Source organism: Pogona vitticeps, chromosome 2 (genome assembly GCF_051106095.1).
Source record: "Pogona vitticeps strain Pit_001003342236 chromosome 2, PviZW2.1, whole genome shotgun sequence".
In the NCBI taxonomy this organism is placed as follows: Eukaryota; Metazoa; Chordata; class Lepidosauria; order Squamata; family Agamidae; genus Pogona; species Pogona vitticeps.
In genome coordinates, this window is record NC_135784.1 from 209,880,276 (window position 1) to 209,901,706 (window position 21,431).

General features: G+C 42.4%; 1 protein-coding gene across 1 annotated transcript in view; it reads right to left on the minus strand.

The window, feature by feature from the left end:
• HSDL2 (hydroxysteroid dehydrogenase like 2) overlaps positions 1 to 21,431 on the minus strand; it is a 31,836-nt gene that overhangs the window by 8,976 nt on the left and 1,429 nt on the right. Inside the window, exons 2-8 of the mRNA XM_072992007.2 lie at positions 17,256 to 17,419; positions 15,856 to 15,954; positions 15,570 to 15,684; positions 4,917 to 5,020; positions 2,408 to 2,506; positions 1,790 to 1,984; positions 91 to 162 (exon numbers count right to left, since the gene is read on the minus strand). Coding sequence (XP_072848108.1) covers positions 91 to 162; positions 1,790 to 1,984; positions 2,408 to 2,506; positions 4,917 to 5,020; positions 15,570 to 15,684; positions 15,856 to 15,954; positions 17,256 to 17,419 — 848 coding nt within the window. The remainder of the gene's footprint in view (positions 1 to 90; positions 163 to 1,789; positions 1,985 to 2,407; positions 2,507 to 4,916; positions 5,021 to 15,569; positions 15,685 to 15,855; positions 15,955 to 17,255; positions 17,420 to 21,431) is intronic.

A 21,431-nucleotide genomic window follows, 5' to 3' on the forward strand; every position in this document is an offset into this window, starting at 1 on the left:
CAGCCGGCTGTGGTGGAGGGCAAGATAGTTTCACAGGGCCAACACCAGTGGTGGGTGGTGGGGAGGGGAGGAAAGCAAGCATGTCCTCACCTTGGGCTTCCATTGTCATTGCTAATGATTCAGGATCCACATCTAAGAAGAAATCTGGTAGCAAAGGATGTCCTAAAATTATAAAATTGCTTACATTAGGAAACATAAGTTAGCTTATGTACCATGTAATGCATTAAACAGATTTAAAACAGAGTTAAGATACATCCAGTCTTTAGCTGCTGTTGCAACTGATAGTGACAGAAAGCACAGAACATATGAAAATCATATGTCCACATATGTCTCCACTCTTCTTTAAAAATGTGTATTTAAAGGCTTGACTTTTGAACAATCCATTTGATCTACAGCAGTGGTTCCAAAACTGTTTCCACTCACTGCTCACTGACTTACTGGCCACTGGCCACGGCTCCCCAATACAACACTTGTGGGGGGAGAAGAGGGGGAAGCCCAGCCTGAGTAGCACTTCCATCTCCCACCCCAAAAAAATAATTTATAATTACAGAATATAACAAAGTACTACCCAGGCTGGGCTTCCCCCTCCCTTCCCCCCACATTCAAGCTATCATATTGGGGAGCTGTACCCAGTAGCCTGCTAAGGGGCTCAGTTGGGGAGAAGGAGGGAAGGAGCTGTGAGGCAAAGAAAAAGAGGGGGAATGGCAGCAAGAGAATGAATGGAGAGGAAAGGAGATGGTTTGCCAGCTGAAAAAGGTGAGTGAGTGGGTGAGGATTAGCAGGATGTGGCCAGCGAGAGATAGGATTTGGGGAGGGAGGAAAGAAAAGGGTTGTGATGGAGATTTGATTTCTGTGCAGGAACAGAAAGGGAAATGTGTGGGAAAATAACGAAGGGAGGGAAATGACCCAGTTGGGAAGGACATGAGGTGGTGGCTGCCTGGATTGCAGAGAAGGCGAAGGAAGAAAGGAAGGAAGGAAGGAGAGAAGGCTGCGTAGAAGGACAGGCAAAGAGGCAGCTTCCTCCACTCTGCCTCTAGTCCAGCAGGTACAGCAGCAGCAGCGACAAAGGGCCGCAGCGGGACGGGACAGAAGTGTGACTCTGCAGAAGGAACGGTGTTGCAGAGACCCAGGGCATTTGCTGAACAAGCCCTCAGCAGTGCACGAGGGCAGGCCCTGAAGGTGCCAGGCTTTCCACATTGGCAAGCCCACCCTGTGTCACACACATACTGTACTTCCCTCTCATCCACAGGGCACCTACCGAGGCTTGCCTGAGACCTTGGAGAACCGCTACCAATTCCGTATCTAATACTAAACTAGACTGGCCAATGGTCTGATTTAGCACTAGGCATCTTCAGACACTTCTATGGCTGAAACTTGCCCCTGTACAGCCTGCTTACATAAGGATTCCCTTGAAGACTCACATTCCACACAGGATAACCACTGACCAGGAAGAAATACACTTCCGGTTGGCAGAGTTGAAGAAAACAGAAGAACAACGTTTTTTGCAGAATTATAGAACGCTGCATTCTACAAAAAAGCACATTACCACCACCCCCGAACTGCCACTATGGAAGACATGTCAAGTGTGCACTGCAAATAAAACAATCAAGGTCCATAAATTTGCTATCTGGAAATACTACCAATCTGGTTTAACAAATACATCAAAGTCTGATGTAGAGGAAGACTGTTGCAATCACCCAGATTTATCATGAGTAACCTAAATCCCACTGATTTGAGTGGATTTACTCTGGATTCTACCCACTGCATACACAAATTAAACCAGCATTACCTGGGGCAACTGCATATGCATCAAAATTCGTAATTCCTTCTTCCCTCAGCAATTTTTCATCAATAACAAAGTTTCCAGTATAATTTTTGGGCTTGGTTAAAATACAGTATGCAGCGTCTGCCAGAATGTCTGTTTTCCTGCATTGCTTCTCCACACCAGCACCTCCCAGCATATCCATTGCAGAGGTATAGATAGCTATGGAAACAAAGTGCAGACAAAGAAAGGAATAAGAATTTGTTAGTAATTATTTTCTTGTATTGCCAAATAGCCTACAAGCAAATTTCAACAATATGATACTAAATTTTAATACAATGTGAAGTGAAGTTGCTCTCAATGGAAATACTCAGCAAGAGGCAAAAGAAATATCAGATTTTGATAAGATCTTGAGAGACAACGTAGCAGCATTTTGATTTCTATAAAAGCAATGTATAAAAATTACATTTGCATTCTCTTAGGCCTGATGAGAAAGTATGCTACACACTCTTCCTCATATAATTCATAGTTCATATAATTCGTTCATACATTTTAAAGTGCACACATTTTATCAACATTTCATTAATCTTTAAAAAAATGAAGTTAAACAGTAATATTTATAATCTTTAAAAATGAAATAAAAACCTGTTTGTGGCCATAAAGCATTGACGGCAACTTCTCCTTTAAATTCTTCTGACATTCCCAGCACACACATGGACATTCCATATTTAGAAATGGTATAAGCTAAAAAAAAAGCATAAATTTAGTCATTTAATACAATAGAAAATACTTTAAATGTTTTATTTACTTCTCCTTATGTACAAGCACTACAGATTATTTACCACAGGGGGAGAAATTGCATCGTGAGGAAAAGGCAAGGCAAGATTTAGCAATTTAAAATGCCACTATGATGGAGGGCACTTATTCTGTTAGTGTAAATTATGGAGGAGGCAGGGAATGGACTGGCTAGTATAGGTTAGGCCTACATTTACCAAACACAACAGCTTTTGGCAAGCAGCAAGACTGGAACTAGTCCAATTTACTACAGGTGCTAGATATATACAGACATACAACACCTCCATTGGCTCCCTTTGTTGAAGACTTAGAAATACTCTGACAATGTTGGTTCCAGGGCCTCCTAGAAGAGTGCAAGGATGAAATACAATGGCAGACAATCCTGACCTTAAACACTGTTTGCCATTTGTCATTGCAAGTGACATTAAAAGGACAACCAAGTCAACTTCATATGCGCATGAAAAACAATTAGATATTCCTTATTACACGGCCAGTTGAGTTGATTTTGGTATACCTCTTGGGCATATAAGAAACTGCAGTACTGTGGCATATCTATCAAGTCATTCCACACATGAAAAAGGGCACCCCACTCTTCTGACCTTTCAATTAGAAAGTTAAATCACATGGGTGACTTTATGGACTACTAATGCAATCAACAACACACTGTATACTAAATTCCATGCATAACGGGTGGCCAACATCTTAAGCTTGGCAGAGGTATGGAAAGAAAAGAGATTTATGGGAGATACATAGGACTTGACTATCATGCATTGTAACTTCAATTATTATAACTGTTACAGGCTGCTTTGAAGGTTTACCCATTAAAAAGCAAGCAAATGCCATGGCCAACCAGCAATCTGAGGTACAGGTTAGAATGCTAGAGTAGGACTTATGAGGCCAGGGTTCAAATCCTTAGCTTTTCCTAAGGAGCAGTGCTTAACCTTGGGCCAGTCATTATCTTTCAGTCTAACCTACCTCAAAGGCTGCTGTGAAGATAAACATGGATGGAAGGAGGAGGGAGACAAAAGTATATTGCCTTTAGCTGATCAAAACAAAAGATGTATATACATAGAAAAAATAAAGTACTTGAGAACAATTCCTTTTCACATTCTATAAGGGAGGGCCATTGAAGAGACATGTGAAATCCTAGAACTTGTGGGGGGGGGAGATTAGTCACAAAAGCAAAAGAAATATACTGTTGCTATAGCATGGACCCACCATAGTACAAGCATTCCCAGAATGACACTAACATGGTATTAGTAATATGTCAAAGCCAGAACCCCGAAATTTCTAAGAAGGAACTTTTTGAAATTAATTCAAAAAATCAAGTTACATTTACAAAATAATCTCAGGGGCCAGAGGAGTGACACAGGCCATTCCATGAAGAAAGGATCAAGGAACTAGAATTCGGTTTTTACCCTTGGCTGCCATTTACATTGTAAGAACTCCTTTCAGGGAACGGCACATGATGACGTGATTCATTCTTGGGGCAAGCTTGCAGGGAGACTTGGAGCTATCTGTGTGCCTAAAAGGGGCTCAAAGTTTTGATGTTTCCCCAGAAACATAAACATACAAACTCCGTGCAAAAGTAGTAAAGTCTGGATATTTTAAAGTAACTTCTAGAGCAAGAAGGCATGTGAGGGAGCAGATCTTCCCAACTTCCACTCCACATTTGGGTTGAAGTAGGGGAACTACATGGAAGTGAGAGATGGACCATAAAGAAGGCTGAGCGCCAAAGAATGGATGCTTTTGAATTGTGGTTCCTGAGGAGGCTCTTGAGAGTCCCCTGGACTGCAAGGAGAACAAACCTCTCCATTCTGAAGGAAATCAACCCCGAGTGCTCACTGGAAGGACAGATCCTGAAGCTGAGGCTCCAATACTTTGGCCATCTCATGAGAAGACTCCCTAGAAAAGACCCTGATGCTGAGAAAGTGTGAAGGCAAGAGGAGAAGGGGATGATAGAGGACGAGATGGTTGGACAGTGTCATCGAAGCTACCGATATGAATTTGACCAAACTCCGGGAGGCAGTGGAAAACAGAGGGTCTGGCGTGCTCTGGTCCATAGGGTCACGAAGAGTCAGACATGACTTAATAACTAAACAACAAAGGGGAACTACTGATGAGAACACAAGGTGTAACAATTTGAGCAAAGCTTGGGAAACTTTTTTGGCAGGGCAAGGCCAACAATTCCAATAATATTGTGCTGGCTAGGGTGTGCTAGAAGGTGCCATCTAAACACATCCATTCCATGGTCTGAATTTAAGACAGATTTACACCAACCTTTGGAGAAATACCAATCATTACACTTCCTTGAGTTTCAGAGAGTTTTAACACCAGGTAGCACCCAGAGTACACTTACCACAATGATTTTTGAACCATATTGGATTTAAATTTATCGGTGGGCTGATATTAAGAATATGACCGATCTTGCTCTTTCTCAGGTATGGAAGGCATATTTTTGATCTGAAGATGTAAAACAGATACAAGAAAATAATGACATTTGCTTGTACTTGCCATTAGCAAAGGTCAGATTTTACCAATCCCACTTCTACTTACCCTGTTTCCCTGAAAATAAGACATAACCTGAAAATAAGACCTAGTATGATTTTTCAGGATGCTCATAATATAAGCCCTACCCCAAAAATAAGCCCCAGTTAAGTGGAAACCCTGCCCTACACCACTGTGCAGCAAACAGAAGATGTGACTGTAGATTGTTGTACATGGATAAATGTAGATTGTTGTACATGGAAAAAATAAGACATCCCCTGAAAATAAGCCCTGATGCATTTTTGGAGCAAAACTTAATATAAGACCCTGTCTTATTTTCGAGAAAACACAGTACCCTTTTGTACACACTGGCATAGTTTTATTAAACTTCTATTCTGATTCTGTTTACAAAGCTCTAAGTAGTTTGTATTTGCGAAGGCTTTCATGGCTGGGATCTAATGGTTGTTGTGGGTTTTTCGGGCTCTTTGGCCGTGTTCTGAAGGTTATTCTTCCTAATGTTTTGCCAGTCTCTGTGGCCGGCATCTTCAGAGGACAGCATTTTGTGCTCTGGTGGACAGCAGGTCCACAGAGTGCTGTTTTCTGAAGCCAAAGAGCCTGAGAAACCCACAACAACTCTAAGTGGTTTACATGAAACTCTAGGTTTTCATATGTGGACTATGCCACAGGCTGTACTGGAAAGCTTTTTCAGAAATAAGCCCCACATAAGATGCAGTAGGACCGCAATATCAACAAGGGATCGGTTCCAAACTCCCTTGAGGATGCCAAAAACATGGATATACAGTGGTGCCCCACTTAATGATTACCCCGCTCCACGACGAATCTGCTTTACGACGCAAAACGATGTTTAAATAGGAAAAAACACTTGACGATGATCGGTTCCCTGCTTTGGGAACCGATTTTTTACTTTACGATGATCTAAAAACAGCTGATGGTCAGGTTTCAAATTGGCTGCCCACTGTGCAAAATGGCTCCCCGCTGTTTTCAGGACTGATTTTTCGCTTTACAGGCACCGGAAAATGGCCGCCCTATGGAGGATATTCGCTGGACGATGAGGTATTTCACCCACTGGAACGCATTAACCAGTTTTAATGCGTTTCAATGGGTTTTCCCCCCGCTTGATGACGATTTCGTTCTACAGCGATTTTGCTGGAACAGATTAGCGTCATCAAGCAGGGCACCATGTAAGGTAAAGGTAAAGGTTCCCCTTGACAATTTTTGTCTGTTCGACTCTAGGGGGCGGTGCTCATCCCTGTTTCCAAGCCATAGAGCCAGCGTTTGTCCGAAGACAATCTTCCGTGGTCACATGGCCAGTGCGACGTAGACACGGAACGCTGTTACCTTCCCACCAAAGTGGTCCCTATTGATCTACTTGCATTTACATGCTTTCGAACCGCTAGGTTGGCGGGAGCTGGGGCAAGCGACGGGCGCTCACTCCGCCGCGTGGATTCGATCTTACGACTGCTTGGTCTTCTGACCCTGTAGCACAGGCTTCTGTGGTTTAGCCCGCAGCGCCACCACGTCCCATATAGTATAGGGTTTACACACCCTCCCGCACATGACATGCCCCCGTGAGCATGACACGCCCACCACACGTGCATGGGGGGGGCAGAGATCCGTATCCCCAGCCCAGTTCCAGCAAGCCCACGGACCAGCACTGGGGGCTGATGACCCCTGCTGTATCACTCTTCCACCAAGGGCTTTTCTTTTTCCAGCTTTGAGCCATTGCAGACTTAACTATTTTTCTACTTTCTATTCCTACCATATTGACTGAAATCCTGTTGCGCGGCTTCATATGTGCAACAGAGATGATGCAGTCATCAGTGGCAAATCACCACTGATTAAAGCTTATTTTGGGGTGCACTTGCCTAGTACACATTACAACGAAGTCATGTGCACTCCAAAGAATCCTTAGCCAGCAGTGATGGAAAGGCTGGATAGCTCAGTGTTTTAAGCATCTGGCTGTGGAGCCAGAGGTTGGGAGTTCAATTTGCCACTGAGCCTGCTTAACAGGGGCTGTACTCAATGATCCATAGGAACTCTTCCAGCTTTGCAGTTCTAAGATTATTATTTGATGCTGTTGATGACAACATCAGCATTGCACACAGAGAACTCCAACAGGATTTTAGCCAGTGTCAAATATTAATGCACACATGCAAACCATTTTGGCGAAACGTTTTTCCATTCATTGCTTCATTCTGCTTTGGAAAAATGGATGCCCCTGCCCCCTTCGCCTCCTTGTCTGATCCTACCTCCTCCTCCTCCGCCACCACTATCTTCAGAGACAGCCGCCCGCCTTCCCTTCTGAGAGCTGGGCCTGCTGTCTGTGCACCTGCACCCGCCTATCAGCTGATAGCTGTGGAAATGCAGAGGGCGCCAGCCTGGCTTCCCTTCCCCATGAACTGGGCCGCTATCTCTGTGCACATGCCAGGCTATCAGGTGATAGGTAGGTGCATGCGCAGAGGGCTCCCAAAAGGGAAGCCGGGACACTGTCTCTGAAGATGGCAGCAGCAGAGGAGGAGGAAGAGCAGGAGGCAGCAGGACCAGGTACGGGGCACTGGGAAAGGGGCAGGCACACAGCAGAGGGGGTGGAGGTGTTAGGTTCCCCTTTATGACGTTTGCCCCTCGTGGCCCCTGTTTCTCTTCCAAACACAGAGCACACGAAGGCAAACCAAACACCTTTTCACACGCTGCCACCAACTGATCACTAGGAAAGATGAAAGTCCATTCAGTTTTCACTTTTTTTCTTAAAACGGGTTTATTAATTACAGATATTTCTTTAATAATTCATAAGTATTTACTTCAGGTTCATCAAGCATCAGTCTTCTATTTTATCTTACAGGTTACTATTCACTCCTCTGACTAATCACTCCTCAGAGTCCCAAACTAACTCTCTCTCTCTCTCTCCCTTCAAACTCAGATCCAGACTGTAAACTAAACTCCTCCTCTCTGGCTCCACCTTTTAACCTCTCTAGAATCACAACTGTAGGTCAACATATCTGAAGGGAACCAGGCTGGGGAAGATTACTCTACTTCCAGGAATCTCTTGGACTGACAAATGCTTTACTGTTTCTCTTGTCCTAAATCAACCAAGCAATGCTTTATCACTTATCAACAGGCTACTGAAATCACAGATTTCTTGGCAGGCTTCTCAAATTGTAAGACAACACATCTATTAAGAGGTGACATCCTCCCCGTCCCCATGAAGACTAGTGCCTGGAAAAGTTACATTTAGGGATTGGATGAGAACTCTCAGAATTCTCCAACCACCACAGCCAGTGGCTGAAACTTCTGTCAGAATACTGCATATTTTGGAATGAAGCTCCTTATGTATGATCAGTAACTGTGCAAATGTTAATTACTTAATTCATGGAATAGAAACCATTTTAGGATAAATGCCTAACTAAAAACTTAGGTCAAGTTATTTTTCACAAGCAGTTTACATGAAATAAACAGAGAGAATGTGTGGGCGACATCAAATGCAGAGTTAATTGAAAGGAAACAACATTCAATATAGGGAGTAAAATTGAATGGACAGAAGATGCCTCCAAACTTCCAAAGGTCACAATGGTATTTTACCCACTTTGTAAGAGACTTCTTTCTCTATTTGCAATAATTCAAAAGCTATTCTGAATACCTGCAATAATTCAAAAGCTATTTCCCCAGTTCACATATTGCAGATTTAACAGAAAAGAAGTATACATCTAATATACCACATAAAAGCTAACTGCTGCACGCAGACATTAGTCAGAACCAACAGAGAAGACATAATTGCTAAGAAACATGCCCTCCCTATGAGAAATGGGAGATGCCGATGAAGATATCAACAAAGGATCCACTGGCAAACACTTCGCCATAGGTTACACTCAGAGCTGCGCAGAAACCAGTTTGAAATAAGTTATCTGTAATGAATTCATTTTTGTAATATCTAAGGCATAAAGTAAAATTATGACTGCAACATGATGAAAGATGACTTTGCTCCTTTTTAAGCCTTACAGTATTTTCACAGTTGAAGGGAATGTGCTTCATTTTTACATGTATCTTGTATGTGTACTATAGCAGTGGTCCCCAACCTTTTCCCAACTGCAGACCAGTTGGGGGGCTTGGCACGCTCACACGGGGGGTGTTGTGCTCATGCGCAGGGGGGGTGTCGCGCTCGCAGGGGGCGTGCTGTGCTTGTGGGGGGTGCTCAGGGGGCAGGAGATCTTTGTCCGCAGCCCGGTCCTGCCCAGGCTGCGGACTGCTGCCAGGTCATGGACCGGGGGTTGGGGACCCCTGTACTATAGAACACTGCTCTGTAGCGCTCTGATACTTAAAACAGATGTGTATATAGTTACAATTTTGAGTACCATTTGCATAATGAGAGAGTTCCTTCTAACAATTTTAACCAATGGTAGCTACCTGGCTTTTGAAGGACTTATCACTGCAAATGTAATTAATTAGCTTTTCAAAGCATTTTTCTGAGCTCTGGTTACATGACTGAAGGTATACACTCTTTGAGAGAATTTTCCCAAAATTGGATTTGGGACATTCTTCATCCCCTTCTTGGATGTACACCTGAATGAAGTAAAGGTATTAGAGTGCATCAGTAAAGGTGAGAGCAAGGCCATCAGGAAGCCATACTCCATTAAGACCCTGAACTCCTAGCAGTGCCACCCAAAGTGGAATGGTCTCACAGCTGAGACACCTGGCCAACATGCATCTATCAAGGCAGCTACAGTGTGCCTCGCTTGACGAGGATAATTCGTTCCGTTCAAATCACTGATAAGCGAAATCCTCGTCAAGCGAAACAAAAAAGCCCATTGAAATGCATTGAAAACTGGTTCAATGCGTTCCAATGGGCGAAATACCTCAGCGTCCAACGAAGATCCTCCATAGGCCGGCCATTTTCGGTGCCTGTAAAACGAAGAATCCATCCTAAAACACAGCGGGTAGCCATTTTAAACAGTGGGCGGCCATTTTGAAGACCCCACGATCAGCTGTAAAGATCGTCGTTAAGCGAAAAATCGGTTCCCGAAGCAGGGAACCGATTGTCGTTAAGCGATTTTTGCCTATTAAAGCATCGTTTTACGATCGCAAAAGCAATCGCAATAACTTCATCATCAAGCAATTTCCTCATCTAATGAGGTAATCATCAAGTGAGGCACCAATGTACTTCAGCAGTAGTAGCTGAAGATGTCACTGGTGGAGAAAGCAACAACTCCAGTGCAGTAGTAACAACAAGCTAATTGTTGTTACTACTGCACAGAAGGTGGCAGTGGTAAACCCTTGAACTTTCCTTACCATGAAAACCCTACAATGAGGCAGAATGAAAGAAGGAAGAGCAAATGACAAGTATGAATAGCTACGTTGCTAATGACAGAACTAGATTACAGTCAAAAGGACATCTAGTGACTGATGTGCACAGAAGTGAAAAGAAAGTCTGATGCTACACAACACATAAAATGGGAACATGGAATGTGAGAAGTATGAATCAGGGTAAACCAGAAACTATAAAGCAAAAAATGGAACGTATACATATTGCAATGCTTGGTTTCAGTGACCTAAAGCAGACTGCATGGAAATTACAAAGCTAGAAGAAATGGAGTAGCTTTAATACTGAGGGAAAATGTAGTGCAGGCAATTATGGGACATAATGCAAGGTATGACTGGATAATATCAATTAGACCACTGGTTCTTAACCTTGGGTTACTCAGGAGTTTTGGACTGCAACTCCCAGAAGCCTTCACCACCAACTGTGCTGGCTGGGGTTTCTGGGAGTTGCAGTTCAAAAACATCCGAGTAACAAAGGTTAAGAACCACTGAATTAGAATACACTGGAAACCTATCAACATAACTGTCATTCAAGTCTATGCTCCAACTACCCGTACTGAAGATGAAATCGAAAGCTTTTATGCAAGCATCCAAGAGAAAATTGATCACACACCAAAATAAGACATCCTTCAAAACATAGGTGACTGGAATGTAAAAGTAGGAAACAAAGAACCAAACGCTGTTGGAAAATTTGGCCTAGGGGACAGACATGAAGCAGAAGAATAACTCTTAAAGCTCTGTGATGCCAACAATCTGTTTATTGCAAATACATGCTTCAAGCAACCAAACACATGGCTGAACGCGTGGACATCATCAGATAGTCAATATAGAAATCAAATAGGTTATTTAATTGGAAGCAGGAGATGGAGAAGCTGTATTCTCTCTGCCAAAATAAGATCAGAAGCAAATTCTGAACTGTTAATATTCAACATTTCAGTAAAGCTGAAAAGGAACACTAAAAGAATTGTAGTGCCAAAATATAATTCAAACAACATTCTTGATGAATTTAAAGTTCACATAAGGAACAAATTTGCTTTACTAAACTCAATTGACTATGAATCAGAATCACTGTGGAATGAAAACAAAGATACTATTAGAGAAAAATGACAATTCCTGTAGTAAAAAGAAAAGAAAAACCTAGATGGATGATGGAAGAAACACTTAAAATTGTAAAAGATAGCTAAGAAGCAAAAGTAAAAAGTAGCAGAAATAGTCACAAACCTAAATGCAATTTTTCAGTAACTGTCACATAGAGGCAAAGAGAACTGTTACAGTAAACAGTGCAAACAAATCAATGATAACAAAAGGGGAAAAACAAGTTCCAACAGATCCAAGAAATCAAAGGAGTACTGAATGACCAACAGGAAAGCATAAGATCTGATTAGGAGAAAATAAAGAGAAGGTGGAAGCAATATACTGAATATCTATACAGAAGAGATAAAGGGATGAGACTCCTTTGAAAAGCAACACCATGACAAAGAACCTGCATTTCTAGAAAGTGAAATGAAAGCTGCTCTGGAAGCACTAGGAAAAAATTAATCACTAGGGTAGAAGGAATACCAATAGAACTATAATATTAAGCCACAGAGACTGAATTTGTCAAAAAATCATAACAATATGCCACGGAATATGGAAAATAAAATGGACCACAGACTGAAAACATTCTATCTACATTTCAATCCTCAAGAAAGGATATGCCAAGGAGTACAGTAACTACAGGAACATTGCTCTAATTTCCCATGCAATCAAAGTGATGTTCAAGGTGTTGCAACATAGGTTTTATCTTATATGGATCATGAAATACCTGGTGTTCAAGCTAGATTCTGAAAAGGAAGAGGCACTCAAGATCATATTGTAAATATCCACTGATTACTGAAGAGCACCAAAGAATTTCAGAAATGTGTACTGTATTTAATAACTGTGATGAGGTATATCATTCACAAGTTGAACAGGTTCTTAAAGACACACACACTCAGACATGAACATGTATATGAATATATAAATCTTTGAATTCCAGGCCTGAATTGGTTAACTTTGTTTGAGCAGATCATCCAGAGGCTCAGGACGGATATATATATATATATCCTTTCTGAGCCTCTAGGCATTCTGTTCAAACAAGTTTAACCAATTTTAAGCCCAAAGTTTGAAGCTCTTAATAACAAGGCTTCAAACAGAGCTGTGGGGTAAAGAGTAATAAGATGAAAGAATTTGCTAATGGCTGATCTAAATGAATTATTTCAAACTTCAGAAGACTCTCTAGAGACCTGGTAAACATTTATTTTCCAGAGAAAACTCTCACAAAAGAACACTGTAAAATTCATGGTGGTGGGGGGGACTCAGCTTAAGCACATCAATAGTGATAGCTAATCACAACCACCAGAAATGGCATAAATAATAAAAGCCAAAAGGAACAAAGAAACCCAAAGTGGTTTAGAAGGGCAAGGAAGATAGAAATAGAGGAAATAGCGAAAAACAGAAAGGAGGAGGAGGAAACATTCCTCTCTTTCCACAGTCTGGCCCCCAAAAGGCAATGGTCCAAATGTCCTGCTGTAGTGGATGGAAAGGAATGGAAAGGAAGCCACGTGCTGTGATGAGGGACAGAGTTCCTCCAAAAGCCACTGTTTTGTATCAGATGGGCTTAAACAATTCTGCACAGGCACAGAACAAGACATCCGCGTAAGCCACCATGAAGGACAACCTCCATTTTCACACAACATTCATGGAAAGTGATTAAGCCCACCCGAAATCACCTAGTGAAATCTGCAGTTTGTACACTGCCAGATCGGTTGTTCCTCAGCAATAGCCAAATTCTCAAATGATTTTAGTTTAATAAAGAAGAAAATACTTTGTTCTCAATGTGCAGGAGGTGTGGAAGAGCACTTCTTGGCAGCTGCCCGACAAGGATTACCAATGTTTATAAATGCAATTAAATGCAGAAAAATTCAAAAACAATAACAAACTATTAAATAATTATACTATACTATTATTTAACAATTTATACAACAGTGAAAACATATAATCCTGCTTTTGGCTCATAGGCTGATTTTGAATAAGCAGATTGTATGGTGGTGATCAGGATGCCTTTTAGTTATGCGGTTACCAAGAAAAATCATTCATGGTATGGCAACATTCAAGATGGATTGTTATAATTTTTCTATATGAGATTGGCTTTATACAGCAGCTAGCTAGTGTCAAATGGAGCAGCCAGTATCACAATAAGTCTTGCTGTACAAATTATGCTATTTCAGTACTAGTTCAGTAACACTGTTTCCAGGCTCAGCTCAAGATCCTGGTATTAATCATTAAAGGTACAGTGGTGCCTCGCTCAACGATTACCTCATTAAATGACGAATCTGCTTTATGATGAGGTTTTTGCGATCACAAAACGATGCTTAGATAGGGAAAATTCGCTTGACGATGATCGGTTCCCTGCTTCGGGAACCAATTTTTCGCTAGAAGATGATTCTAAAACAGCTGATTGTTTGCTCTAAAATGGCCGCCCACTGTGCAAAATGGCTCCCCGCTGCACTTTAGGACAGATTCCTTGCTTTACAGGCACTGGAAAATGGCCGCCCTATGGAGGATCTTCGCAAAACGAGCAGGTATTTAGCCCACTGGAATGCACTGAATGGTTTTCAATGCATTTCAATGGGTTTTTTAAATTTGCTTGATGACGATTTCGCTTAACAGTGATTTCAACGGAATGGATTGTCATCGTCAAGCGAGACACCACTGTATATATAATGGACAGGGCATGTATATTCTCCAGTTCAGTGGCTGCCATTTTTTATATTTTAGTCTTCACATCCTGAAACAAAGGCCTACTTTTCCCAAGCATTTCTTTACAGTATATTTGCTATTTACAGTAATTTTAAAAACCTAGTAGCTTTGCAGCAAATACAAGTTGATTAAAAAAAAGAGAGCAATTATATTAGTAGTTGAAAAACTGATATGAAATCCTTGTATCCTGCCTGATTTAGCACTGTATGCTGTCACAGCACCTATACTACCAGCTAAGGGCAACAACAATCACAATAAGTGAATCAGTGGATACTGATCCCATGGATAAGGGGGTTGTACTGTGGCACTGTGGGCTAAACCACAGAAGCCTGTGCTGCAGGATGAGAAGACAAGCAGTTGTAAGATCGAATCCACTAGACAGAGTGAGCTCCCGTCATTTTGTCCCAGCTCCTCGCCAACCTAGCAGTTCAAAAGCATGTAAATGCAAGTAGATAAATAGGTACCACCAGAAGTGGGGAGGTAAAACGGTGTTCCCTAGTCATGCTGGCCACGTGACAACAGAAACTGTCTTCGGACAAGCGCTGGCTCTACGGCTTGAAAAACGGGATGAGCACCGCCCCCTAGAGTCGGACACGACTGGACTAAAAATGTCAAGGGGAACCTTTACCTTTACTGTAATTTACTGTTGGAAATTCAAACTGCCATTTTGCTTTACAATAGCTAATTATTTCAACAGGTAATAATCCCAGCTACTGAAAATCAAACCAGATCCTACATGCACAGCTGCAACCAGAATTCTATTTCTTCCTCGCTTAGACTGCAACACAGTGTTAGGAACTAGCTTTGAGGAGAGACAGGTGGGGCCACAGACTATTTATATTCTCAAGGATACTGAAGGGAACTGTATCTGTGTTGTTCTGCTTTTGCTCTTAAACAATTTTTTTCATGAAAACAAAAATTTACAAAAATCATGACAAATGTCACATTACTAATTAAATACCAAACAAATCCGCCACATACTGGAAGCCACTATTCTTCTCAGGCAAATAAAAATAAATTATTTCATGTTGGAAAGTCACATACGTCAGAGGAACATTAACTGTGTGCTATTTCCAGCAGTCCAGACCTGTGTTAACTTGATTTATGGCAATAGTTTTTTTTAAAAAATATGCATCATACAAGACTAGTACAAGATGCCCAAGCTTTTGTTTCAGTTGTTGTAGCTGAAGGAAAGGGGCAGGTTCTGCCCATCCCCCCTCGGCCCCAAATCTGGCTAGATCATTTTTAAGCTCAGAAACTGTTCAAAAGGTGGAACAGACTCCCAAATATCCAGGCTCAAAAGCAACTATATTTTATTCAAGTTGCCCCCCATTTCATCCTAACAGATGAAAAACGTGTTTCTGAACTTCTCATTATTCTCCCCAAAATATGACTCGGAGTCATAACTACTTACGTGAGGTAGGTTCCTCTTGTGTTTGCACTCATCATAAGGTCCACTTTTTTCATAGGTGTTTCCAGCGTGCCAGTCAAAGAGATAGCACTCGCATTATTCACAAGGATATCTATCCCTGGTTTTAAAAAAAAACAAGCCATTTTAAGAACATAAAAGCCATTATTTTGAACAATACACTAGTCTCTCTCCAATTTAACTTACTGCTTTGCTTCGAGTAGTTAAAAAAGGATGTTAAATCTATGCTATTGAACATGAATAAACTTAACATCCAACTTAAAGTCATTACCTCCAAACTTCTGAACAGCCTGGTCCACAGCAGCAATAATTTGATCTTCTTCAATCACATTGACAATACATGGCAAGGCCTTTCCACCTGCTGCTTCAACTGAAAAGAAGAAAATCAGCACATAATTAGGACAGTGTACAAGATATGAGAAAGGAAAATACACGTGTGAGACAATGGTTAATGGCTGTAACCTTTGAAGACTCTCAAACAGTCCACAAGGGACATGTGTATGTGTTTCCTACATGCTCCTGACTGTATTCTTTCATATTTATCACTATTGTTCCACTTTCCTCTCACATCCAAGAGTAGCAGTTATCTTGGCTCAACCTTTAACTCTGTGCCCTAACATAGAGGTGGAGCAAATGTTGTTTGACTGCAACTACTATCAACTCTAGTTACCACGGCTATAAAAAGGGACAGGAGTTGCAACCCACTAACAATTGAAGGGCTACACATTCCTGTACGTCAGTGGTTCCCAACCTTGGGTCACCCAGATGTTTTTGGACTGCAACTCCCAGAAACCCTGGTAAGTGAAGGCTTCTGAGAATTGCAGTCCAAGAACACCGGGGTGACCCAAGATTGGGAACCACTGCCCTATACCACAGTTAGAGAAATGAACATGGGGCAAACAATATTAAGACCCTTAAAAACACCATTCTAAAACCAAAGAAAATTCAGTGATTCTCTTCTGTCAATTTCTAGAATATACCCTAGCAAACAGCACCGTCATGCACCCATACTGGCTTGGTTCGTTTAAGTAGGAGAGTAGAAATAAGAATTCTGCATGCATGAATGAAAACCCTTGTACTGTATGTGGAAAGACTGCGGATGAACTGTCTGAACACTGATACATTGTTCCTCTTGATATTGACAGTCACAGAACCAAGCTTTAAACCAGGCTTGTCCAACCTGCGGCCCGAGGGCCGCATGCGGCCCAGGTCAGCTCGTAATGCGGCCCAGTGCAATTTTTTATTTTTAAAGAAATTCCAAAGTTTCAAGTTACACTGCCGGTGCTTGCGGCCGGAATGTGGCCGGGGCATGTCATAACGGGGGGGGGGGGGGGAGAGGGAAGGAAGGAAGGAAGGAGTGGGAGGGGAGGGGACAGGGGGGCTGCGTGACTGCATTGCGCCATCCCCATCAACAGGTGGACCCCCTCCCAGCCCCATAAAGCCACCGGAGTCGAAGCTGGCAGCCTCTGCTGTCTGAGATCACAGCTGCCGGTAAGCACGCTTGGAGCGGGGCTGCGGAGGACAGCTAGGGCTGCCCCCCCATGCGGCCCAAATCAAATTTTCATCTTCTAATGTGGCTCAGGGAAGGCGAAAGGTTGGACACCCCTGCTTTAAACAATTTGAGAGGTTACAAGCAGCAACTATCAACTCTACAGCTTTCTCAAGCCTTACTTTCTTCTGCAGCCGTGTAGATGGTTCCTGGGAGTGTGCGATGAGGCACTCCGGTCTTGGCAGCTATCACAATGTTTGCCCCATCCTTTGCTGCTTTCAAGGCAATTGCTTTTCCAATGCCACGGCTTGCACCCGTGATAAAGAGAGTGCATCCTGCCAACTTCCTGGTGGTGAAAAAAAAATCAATATTAAGGGGGGAAAACCACAATTATCTTTAAACATTGGTGGAAAATAAGCAATTCTATTTAATTACTGAAAGCTGAAATTCAAGGGAAATATATTCTGAAATATTATAACTATAAACTTCAAATCCTATGATCAGGGAACTGCTATATATTTACTGAATGTTTTTTTCTTTTCATAATGTGATTTGATTGCTACGTGACACACAAAATGATAAATGGGGCGTGTATGTTGTCACCAGATCTAGTCCACACTCCATCCTTTTCTCAGGGCAACACTCAAATAGCACCACAGGCGGAATGGCCCATTCCATGCCCAATTCTTCCTTTCCTCCCATTTGTGATGGGGGAATCCACCAAGTCCTTGTACAAGTGAAAGTGACCATTCTTAATGTTTTCAACTAGGCAATCTCCAATTTGCAAGCTGGAGCTCACTAGGGCAAATACAGGGCATCTCAGTCATAGAGCTTTTATGCTCCACATTTCTGACAGGATTCTCATTATAGAATTGTTGCCAAAAGGATGTCACAAAGATTGCCCTCCTCTGGCTACTGAAACATACCTAAAATGCATCACCAATAGACTGCAGAGGGACATCTGAGGCTGCCTTAAAATGAGCCAAACCACCAACGCTTTGCTAACATGACATCAACTTCAAATTAAGCCACAATCTGCCATATTACTTTCTTTTAAAAAACCCAAACATCTCAGGGTAAAAATATTAAGTGTTAATAATTATTATTTACAAGATGGATATGCTATTTTGTTTTTTTACCTTTCTTTAAATAAACCACTCAAAAATAAAGAACAGTTATTTTAAATTGTCATTAACTAATTAATACATAACTCAAATTATCATTAACCAATTAACTATCATGCAATACAAAATGGCTCATATCCTCTTAGCTAATTATGCTGGCATAGCACAAGAGGCACAACCTTTGGACACAAATTGCCCTAATTTAGGAAATCATTTATTGTAAACATTACCAGTTGCTTACTGAGCTGTATAATTCAGTGTGCAACTAAAAGAGTCTACAGTTATTTCAAAACTTCTGGCTATTTGGCTCCAAACATTATATGCTATTTGTACTGCTGCACAATAGAATTATGGTTAATGTGTTTTAAATTCTCTAAGCAGAACTGTGAGAGATTCTCATGTACCTACAGGTTCTAACATCCTTATTTAGGCTTCCACTGGCCCCCTGGTTGCTTGCTTTAGGAACAGAATGCTGGACTAGAAGAGTCTCTGGTTTTTCTGCACAGATCTTCTTAACACTTTGTGAGAGGGTGGCCAGTGACCTAGAACAAGGGCCAGCCTCAACACTTTCCACAACCCCTTGAGGCATTGGTCATGGAGAGGGATACACTTGGCATATGTCACCTTCTACCCATGGAAGGTCAAGCCCTCTCTGGGAAACACTGCAATGGTTGCATAGGAACCAGAGGTGCTTCAAGGCAGGAAAGAAAAGGAACCTTTGGGAAAGGAAGTTGATTAGGCATCCTTCAGTCTCGAGGGACTACGGTAATGTGCTCTGTATGGAGGACTTGGAACAGTGTCTAGTGCGGCTGAGAAGGCCAATTCGAGAGTGACTATCCCCGTCACACTGAAGACAAATACAATCTGGCCTCTGTCCAGCTCCCTGGTTTTGCTGCTTTCGGAACTTCCTCTTTGCCTCAGCCTGCTGGACAAGGGTCTCTTCAAATTGGGAGAGGCTGTGATGCAATGCCTGCCTCCAGGCTGAGCGCTCAGACATCAAGGTTTCCCATCTGCTGAGGTCCATTCCTAAGGCCTTCAGATCCCGCTTGCAGATATCCTTGTATCACAGCTGTGGTCTCCCTCTGGGGCACATTCCCTGCACTTATTCACCATACAGGAGATCTTTTGGAATCCAACCATCAGCCATTCTCATGACATGCCCAAGCCAACGTAGACATCGCTGTTTCAGTAATGTATACATGCTAAAAATTCCAGCTCATTCTAGGACTACTCTATTTGGAACTTCCAAAAACGAGTCGGAGGCAACGCATATAGAATGTGTTCAGCTTCCTCTCCTGCCAGGGACAAAGGGTCCAGGACTCACTGCAATACAGGAGTGTGCTCAGGACACAGACTCTACAGACCTGGATCTTGGTGTATGCCGTCAACTTCTTGTTAAGCCATACTCTCTTTGTGAGTCTAGAGAACATGGTAGCTGCTTTGCCAATACGTTTATCTAGCTCAACATTTAGGGAGAGAGAGTCAAGAGTTTGTTGGCTGGACTCTTAGATCTCCCTGTAACAGCACCCACAGTGGGGTGGCCTAGACGCACTCTGATAGAATCTAGCACATTTCCACGAGTGGCACTTCTGATCTAGGCCAGCTGCCGTATTTTTCCGTGTAAGACCCCCCCCCCAATGTATAGGATGACACCCTAATTTTTACCCTTGCCGGAAGTGGAGGAGCAATCAATGGGCAGCAGCGAGAGACAGCTGAGCATGACTGCTCCTTTGCGTCCGTTTCCGCCTCCTCCTGCTGCTACTGAGCCCACGAGTGGTGCTGGAGGAGACTGCGGCAACAGCAGGAGGCAGAGATGGAGGCAAAGAAGCAGCCAGGCTCGGCTACCTCTCGTAAACATAACATAAACAATTTATTGTCATTGAACGCATATACACCGTAAACACATACAACAAAATTCACAAAGAACACTCAGAGGCTAGACCAAAAACATACACATACCCTCATAACAATCCCTAAATCCCAGAACCCTGCCTAAAACTCTCGCTGCTACCCATTGACTGCTGCCACCGCTGCCAAATCGCCTCCTCCAGAGATCGTCTCCTTTGGGCAGCGGACAAGGCGATGACATGAGCTGGAGGTAAGCCCTGGCAGCAGCAGGAGGCGATCAGGTGGCAGTGGCAGCAGTCAATGGGCAGCTGGAAGAGGCAGCTGAGCACGGCTGCTTCTTTGCCTCAGTCTCCGCCTCCTGCTGCTGCCTTCAGTGTATAAAATGACTCTCAATTTTAACTCTATTTTAGGAAAAAGTGTTGTTTTATACACAGAAAAATACAGTATTTTGCTGGAAGCAAGAAAGACAATTTAAGCGATTACACCACTTATGATGAAACCTAAGGAAGACTGGGAAAGTATTGCTTGATTATGACAATTCAACTTGGTGAATTGTTAGTGGTCCAAAAGGTCACAACTCTTCCCTGATTGTTGTGTGCACTTTCAGCACAGAAACTGGTATATCATACTACCGCACATCTAAGCAAACTAAAGTCACATCTGTTTAGACATGCTGTGGCTGGGACCAACACTTCGTCCAAGAGATATGGTTTTAAAACACAACAGATTAATATTGTCCCCTGAACTTTCCAAGAGCTACGCTGGACATCAGTCATCTATGCAGCTGTCTTGTTGAACAAAGAACACAGGCTTAAGCCAACTCAGACTATTTGTCCACCCACCACTACCGTATTTTTCTGTGTATAAAGACAATACTTTTCTCTAAAATATTTAGATTAAAAATTTAGGGCTGTCTTATACACGGAAGAAGGGGGAGGGATCAAAGCCCTTTAATCCCTGCTTTCCCCCTCCACTTTCTTGCGAAGAAAGAAATTCTGGGTTTGAAGGGGGGGCATCTTATATGTGGGGGCGTCTTACACAGAAAAATATGGTAGTTTGTCTATTTTGAATGAAAGCAGCTTTCCAGGCTCTCAGGCAGAGCAGACACTTCTCCCTTCAACATCTACATCACAAGATGCAGTCCAATATAGTATCTGGAAAATTTCAAGTTGAGGAGCACTATCTTAGATAATTATTCACATAGGAAGGACTCAAAGCAACTGAGAAAGGGGCTCCTATAATTAAGAATGTTGTAAAAGCAGGCCATCAGCATTAACAGCTATACAGGTATTTATACAGGTTTGAAATATGGTGCTGGAGGGGAGCTTTGTGGATACCCTGGACTGTCAGAAAGACAAACAAGCGAGTCCTAGATAAAATGAAGCT